This window comes from Dasypus novemcinctus, chromosome 4 (assembly GCF_030445035.2).
Source record: "Dasypus novemcinctus isolate mDasNov1 chromosome 4, mDasNov1.1.hap2, whole genome shotgun sequence".
Classification (NCBI taxonomy): Eukaryota; Metazoa; Chordata; class Mammalia; order Cingulata; family Dasypodidae; genus Dasypus; species Dasypus novemcinctus.
Genome location: NC_080676.1, coordinates 41600112 through 41607983, shown reverse-complemented (window position 1 = coordinate 41607983; position 7872 = coordinate 41600112). Strand labels below are relative to the sequence as shown.

Below are 7872 nucleotides of genomic sequence, written 5' to 3'. Positions count from 1 at the left end.
AGGAGAGGTGGAGGTTTGTGATCAGTTTCTCTATTTTTTTGTTGTATACCTCTTCACCTTTTCCTCTGTTTCTTTCCAAACCCACTGTGTTGCCTTTGTCTTTTTTGGGGTGGCGGATGGGAAAAAGATAGATAGGTAAGGAGCTCTTCTTTCAGAATGAGCTCTTTTGGTTTTCCTTGTGAAAACATCTGCTGTAGCTTTCTTTATTCCTTTTTTTTAAAGTGAGAAATATAGGAAAATAATTTGTTTATACAATTGTATCACAATCATATTTTTTTACAATATAAATTTTTAATTAGAGATGTAGGGTTACAGAAAAATGAAGAAAATACAGAGTTTCCATATATTACCCTTATTAAAGCATTAGAGTGGCAACTGTAGTTTTCTTGATGTTTGCAAATCCTCTCCTTCCTTTAGCATTTGTTTCCAAGAATATGCCTCCACCTGCTTTGTACTGAGGTCATTTCCACTCTGACAGGAAGCCTCTTGGGCAGGGTCTCCTCCAAGACAGTTCCAGGAGGGCTTTCTCTCCCACATACCCTCTATTTGGTCCTGGGAAACTCTGACACATCTTTTGGAATATCCTCTACTTTTTGGAAAACTGATTAAGGCTGTTCTTGCTCCTTGGGAGTTTAAAATTTCTTGTACTATCTTGCCAATTCCTTTAGGAATTATTATATCCTGGGAACAAGGAATGCCCAATGTATCACCCCAGGAATTAAAATCCAAAAAAGGGGATGTATCAGCTAGTAGGTCAAATTCTTGCCTTGTAGAATATATATGGGTAGGAAGTAAAAGACTTTTCTTGTGTAACATACTTCCCCCTTGCCGAGATACCTTGGAAGACAAAATAATTATAGCATTAAATCTATGAATTCCTCAGCATACTCTGCTTAACCACAGATGGCAGGGAGGTAGAGGTAATTTCAGTCATGGAGCATCTATATAGTCATGGGAGTTATGATTCTAAGATGTGAAGGGCATTTTCTTTGTCTCATAATCATACAGTGCTTGCAGCTGTAAGAATGGGTATCAAGATGGCAGTAACTTTCTAATTCTCCTTCCTGGTGTTGCTGTGGCCCATCTGCATGTGCAATTTTCCCTCTAAATTCACCCCACCTCTCCTTTCTCCAATGGTCCCATAAGAGGTCCCACAGCACCCCCACGTCACCTCACCAGCAGTCAGCCTACTCCTTCCTCTAGCTGAGGCCAAAATTCTTTATGTAACCTCAGCACACCACTGGCCTTCTGTGGGCTTAGCATCAATGCATAAATGAGACTTCTCTGGGACTTAGTGGTAACCACTAAGCCATTGGCCTCCTGCGCTAGATTTCAGTTGCCTCTGCTCCAAACAAGACCCTGGATAGGACTCAGTTGACTTCTATATTGTTCAAATTGTCACAGCTTAAACCCCAGGGTGTGACTTTTTCTAAAATATCTGAATTCCTCAGTCCTTTTTCTTCCTCCCTTTTCCCACCCCCTTTTTTGTGTCCCTAGTTTACTGGTCCATTTTCTAAGTTTCTGCTCTGGAGGAGGGGTTTCCTTTTTCTTGATATTCCTGGCTGTAATGGGATTTTGTCTTTGCTCCCCACTTTGGAGGTTGGGCCTATTTATCTTATCTGCTGATGAACACCTGCCTTCTCACCTTCTGGGACTTCTAGATATTACTCAGAATCTTCTAATTCTGCTGCTTCAATTGGGCTCCTTGGAATTCTCAACCCCAAGGACTCTACAATTGTTCTGTCTAGCTGAATGTCTGCCATCAGCTAGGCTTCCCTCTTCCCTCCTTCCTTCCCCTAGTTTCTGTGGTTGCTGTTAGATTTTACTGGTAGATGGGGCCTGGGATATAGAGCTTTATTGGTTAATTGGGCTTCATGGAGTCACTTATACATATCATATGGGAGCACCAAGAAAATGACCACAGCGTTGTAAAAAGCATGAGGGACAATGCTAAGGGCAAGTGAGGAGAAGAATAAGACTGAGTTGGGCTTGGTCAGATTGTAAGGACCAACTGAAAGAAAAACAAAGTTATAAATCTCAGCCAAAGAAAATCTGGGCCCAATATAAGAAAAAAGAGCATTCCAACAACAAGACTTGGTGTGGCAATTTGAAGTTATTTTATGAATCCCAGAAAGAGAAAGATTATACTTGTAGCTAATCCATTCCTGTGGGTGTGAGACTGTTTCAGTTGGACTATGTCAGTGAGGCATGACTCAGGGCAAGGCTCTGCCTCTGGCTGGGTCTGATAAAAATGGAGACAGACACAGGAAAAGGAAGCCACCATTTTTGATCATGCCATGTGAGATAGGACTAGAGGATTGCTTAAGCACAAAGCCCCCAAGAGACTGGGCCCATGGAGCATCTCAGGAGGAAACGAACCCTGCTGTATGCCTGATAGCTTACAGCTGAACTCTGAAAGAAAGTGAAACAGCTGAGGCTGCTAGAGGAGGCCTGGAAAGAGACAAGGCTATACTTGTTTGCTCACAGCTGGCTCTGAGAGCTGGGTTCCAAAATAGGGTGAGCTGGGTGGGAAAGGCAGAGACCTTGGCAGAGATAGGCGGCCATCTTGCTTTGCCACATGCCTGGACAACAAGCTCAACAGTAGCTGATTTTGGTGAGAAAACACCTCTTATGGTGCCTCAATTTGGACTTTTCCCCTTTACAAAAGCCAGCCCACTTCTGGTACTATGCATCATCAGCCCTTTGGGAAACTAAAACACTTGGTAAACTAATTATTTGCTCATGGGAAGTAATCAAAGTTTCATAATTTGAGCCATGTCACATTTGAACTGTGAATTTCAGGAAAAAGTACATCGGACATCATTTTGTGATAGCATCAGAAAATGGAAATCCAAGTTGATAAAACTGTACATTTTCATTTCCAGAGGAGGATGGAATAATCCATCTAACTCAGATGGTGCAACATCAAAGTATGCCTTCAGGGAGCAATGTGGCTCAAGCAGTTGAGTGCCCACCTCTCATGGGAGGTCCTGGTGCCTCTTGAAAAAAACAAAAACAACCAACAAAAAATGAAAAAGTCAACTCACGGGAGCCAATGTGGCTCAGTGGTTGAGCAGCAGCCTCCCACATACAGGGTCCCAGGTTCAATACCTATTACCTCAAAAAAAAAAAAAAGTATGCCTTCAGAGATCATTTCAGGTATTAAGGAGCTACAGAAGCAATATCAAGGAATCCAGGTCATGTGACATGTGACATAGAATGAGAAAGTAGTTAAAACTCATGGGAAAAAGGCACATTAATCACTAAAATGCTTTTCAGTAACTTCTGTTTTCCAGTTTACCTCAGGTCTCTTCTTTTCTAGTTCACTTTCCTTCTAGAAAATTCCTAGCTTTAGCTAATACTTTTCTATGTTCTTATAGTATTCATTATTATGCCCCTCCAACAGTAGCAAAGTGCCAGTTTGTATTTAAGTAAAAATCTCCTTTCAGAGACTATTTCAGCTAATTCTCAGTTATGCTATAAACATATTAAGGCTAAACATTTTAAATGTGTTTTTTTTTAAAAGAGTGGAATCTAGGGTAAAAGTTTGAAAGAAATGGAAATTATGATGTGAAAGAAGACTGTACAATATTATTGTAAGGATACTAAGAGTTATAGAATCCTCACTAAAGGAAAATAAATCCTTTAAAAATAAATACTGTACTGCATGGATGTTAATTTCTTGGTTTTGACAAATGTACCACAGTTACATAGATGCTAACATTAGGGGAAACTGGAAAAAGCGTATATGGGAACTCTCTGTACTAACTTCACAATTTTTCTGTAAACCTAAAATTATTCCAAAATAACAAGATTAAAAAAAAAAAAGAATAATAATGGGAAGCGGATTTGGCTCAAATGATAGAGCATCCACCTACCACATGGGAGGTTCAGGGTTCAAACCCAGGGCCTCCTGACCCGTGTGGAGCTGGCCCACATGCAGTGCTAATGCACACAAGGAGTGCCGTGCCACACAGGGTGTCCCTGGTGTAGGGGAGCCCCACGCACAAGGAGAGCCGCCCTGTGTGAATAAAGCACAGCCTGCCCAGGAGTGGTGCCGCACACCAAGAGCTGACGCAGCAAGATGACACAACAAAAAGAGACGCAGATTCCCAGTGCTGCTGACAAGAATACAAGTGGACACAGAAGAACACACACAGCGAATGAACATAGAGAGGAGACAACCGCGGGGAACGGGGGGGGGGGGGAGCGAGGGGAAAGAAATAAATAAAAATCTTAAAAAAAAATGATGAAAAGAATAGCAATGGAAACACTAACATATGTATATTAGAATAAATACTTTCTTTAACATAAACAGGAGACAAATAAAAATAGCTTTGAAGGAGATTCTGAAATCTCAGCTCCTGATAAAAACATTCATTTGTAAATGGCTTAAGTGCAGTGCAGTCCTGAATAAATCCTACAAAAAAATTAGTGACTGCTGCTCAGTTTTACTTTTAGTGCTGCTGTTAGGAAGGCCATTGTTTCGACATATATTTGCTGACTTCTTATAGGTCACTCGTTCTTGAGAAATGTAAGTCAAGAAATCAGATAAAGGGACGCCGATGTGGCTCAACCAACTGGGCTCCTGTCTACCATATGGGAGGCCCTGGGTTCACTTCCCAGGGCCTCCTTGTGAAGGCAGACTGGCCCATGCCCATGGAGAGCTGACGGCCAGTGACTGTGGAAAGCTGGTGCAGCAAGATGATGCAACAAAGGGAGACAAGAAGACACAGAGGAGCGCAGTGAATGGACACAGAGAGCAGACAGCAAGCAAGTGGCAAGGAGGGGGATAAATAAATAAAATCTAAAAAACAAAAACAAACAGAAATCAGATAAAGATCCTTGCTTTCATGGAGCTTATATCTTAGTGGGGATAAAGGAAAATCAATAACGAACATAATGAATAAGTATATGCTTAATGAATAAGTATACTATTGAAGGTTGATGGGATAAAAAGAAGAGCAAGAAAATGGATACCAGGAGTGTGTATGGAGCCAGGCACTGTGCCATTTTAATAGGGTGATCAAAATAGGCCTCATTTAAAAGGTACGGTTGAGAAAAGATGATGGAGCAATGCATGAGGATATCTAAGGGAAGAACATCCCAGGCAAAGGGAACAGCCAGTTGCAAAGGCCTTAAAAGATGGAACATGTCTAGAGTATTCAAGGAGCAGCTTGGGGACAGGGAAAAAGAGTACAGTTAGTGAAGGGAAAAGTAGAAGATGAGGTCAGAGAGGTAAGTGTATTGTAGGGACATGGATATAAATGATATGGGGCTTTGGCTTTTATGCTGGAGGAAATGAGAAGCCATTGCAGAAGCCATTGACCAGAAAAGTGACATGATCTGACTTATGTAATGAAAGGACCATTTATTTACTGTTGTTGTTGTTTTTAAATAGACTGGGTGGATGGGTAAGGGCAGTAGAAGGGAGAACAGTTAAAAGGCTAATGCAGTAATCCATTGAGAGAGAATGGTGCCTTGGACCAGGGTAAAGCAGTAGAGGTGGCTAGAAGTAGTTGGTTTCTGGATAACTATAGATGTAGATGTGAATACACACAGATACACAAAGTGGTATGTTGGCACTGGCTTGTACCAACTTCTGGGAGCTCATTGTTAAATTTGTAGGGAGTTTGCCAGTAGTTGTGAGGCCACAAACCAGAGAATTCATAAATTCCTAGACAAGACAACAGCACCCCCCCACCCCATGCTGTAAGTGCATCTTAAAGTGCATGTGCAGGGAAACGGACTTGGCCCAGTGGTTAGGGCGTCTGCCTACCACATGGGGGGTCCAAGGTTCAAACCCTGGGCCTCCTTGACCCGTGTGGAGCTGGCCCATGCGCAGTGCTGATGCGCGCGAGGAGTGCCTGCCATGCAGGGGTGTCCCCCGCATAGGGGAGCCCCATGTGCAAGGAGTGCACCCCGTAAGGAGAGCCACCCAGTGTGAAAGAAAGTGCAGCCTGCCCAAGAATGGCACCGCTCACACGGAGAGCTGACACAACAAGATGACGCAACGAAAAGAAACAAGGATTCCTGTGCTGCTGACAACAACAGAAGTGGACAAAGAAGAACATGCAGCAAACGGACACAGAGAACAGACAACTGTGGGGGGGAGGGGAGAAAATTAAAAATAAATCTAGAAATAAATAAATAAAGTGCATGTGCACATTTCTAAGAATGATAGCTATCTATACTAGAACCACTCCTGCAACTTATCGGTAACTTCAGAGACATGTTTATGATCTTGAAAATCCTGACCTGGCTCTGTGCCTTCCTCGTTCTTACACTTGTAAACTGCTAGTTACCTAAGCACTGCTCTGAACATCTTGTGGCAGCCCAGGATCATCTTCCTGTAAGTTCCCTAATAAACTGTTAGTGTTTTTGCTATATGGAGTGGCTTGCTTCATTTTTCAGTCTTACATGCCCATGGAACTTTGATGGAACCTATTCTGTAGGTTCATGGCTAGACAATTGATGAGCAGACAAGACACTGAAAACAAACCAAGGGGAACTGGAATCCATGGACACAATGTCACAGTTGGTGGGGGACAGACATTGAGGGTGGCCAGCTTCCAGTATATAGGGGAGGTAGCACATTTTTAGAACAGTTCTACGCAGTATGGCGATGCCCTGAAAGCTCCTGCCTGAGCATTATTTGTCTTGAACAGGACCCTGGGGGGCAAATTGGAATCACAAGGAAAAGAAGCAATTGCTGCCACCACGTGGCCATTGTTATGGGCAGTTAAAAGCAGGAGCCAAATTAAAGAGATTGGATTTAGCACTATAAAAGGATATTAATTTGCCATGTTTCAAATACACTGAGATATTAGGAAAAAAAAGATAGAAACTAAAGACATGATTAAAAGTAATGGCAAGTAAAGTGGCAAAGATGCATGGATCAAGGAAGCCTTAGTGGTAGGTCTGAACAGTTATCCAGAGGAAGACTGAGATCCAAAGCTGTGGGGTCCCTGTGAGAGTGCAAAAGAGGGAGAATGGGAAGTTGAAATTGATGAGCCTAAACAAGCAAAGTCGCTAATAACTACAAAAATGACAGCAATCAGGGATCCCGATGCCCCTTGGGAAGAGAGCCCTGCTCAGAAGCAAACACTAACGAGGGAGCATACTCCTGTAGAATTAGTAGAATTAACAGAAAAGTCTAAATAAATGGGCTGAGAGAGCACAGCTGCTTGGTTATTAAGATTATGGGACATAGTGGGAGATGGTACTATGCTTTCAGGAGTGGAAATGGCAAAAATGGCTAGTATAATGACACATTCTTCTTTTTATCAGTGTCTTTACCAGGCATGGCAAAGACCAGGTGGCATTCAAAATGTATTAGTATGATCCGTTTCAGCTGTAAAATTGGGCCTAATGAGGGGCATTTGCTGTCCAAAAAAGGCAAATGGTCACCTAGGGAAGAATTACAGGATATTGTCAGAACTAGGTATGAAGCAAGCAATATATGCTGAACACTTTTGTAGACTTGATGACAAACTATTCACAGCTGGTATGAAGGATAAAATCCTCCAAACCGGGAAGCGGACTTGGCCCAGTGGTTAGGGCGTCTTTCTACCACATGGGAAGTCCACGGTTCAAACCCCGGGCCTCCTTGACCCGTGTGGAGCTGGCCCATGCGCAGCGCTGATGCGCGCAAGGAGTGTCATGCCACGTAGGGGTGTCCCAGCATAGGGGAGCCCCACTTGCAAGGAGTGCACCCGGTAAGGAGAGCCGCCCAGCACAAAAGAAAGTGCAGCCTGCCCAGGAATGGCACTGCACACAGGGAGAGCTGACACAACAAGATGACGCAACAAAAAGAAACACAGATTCCTGTGCCGCCGACAGCAACAGAAGCGGACAAAGAAGAAGACGCAG

The 7872-nt window shown here is 43.0% G+C and overlaps 1 protein-coding gene across 1 annotated transcript in view; it reads right to left on the bottom strand.

Moving 5' to 3' along the window:
* Positions 1-363: 363 nt before the first annotated feature.
* SAMD7 (sterile alpha motif domain containing 7) overlaps positions 364-7872 on the bottom strand; it is a 28528-nt gene continuing 21019 nt past the window's right edge. The window contains exon 7 of the mRNA XM_004447950.2: positions 364-837. Within this exon, the coding sequence (XP_004448007.2) occupies positions 364-837 (474 nt within the window). The remainder of the gene's footprint in view (positions 838-7872) is intronic.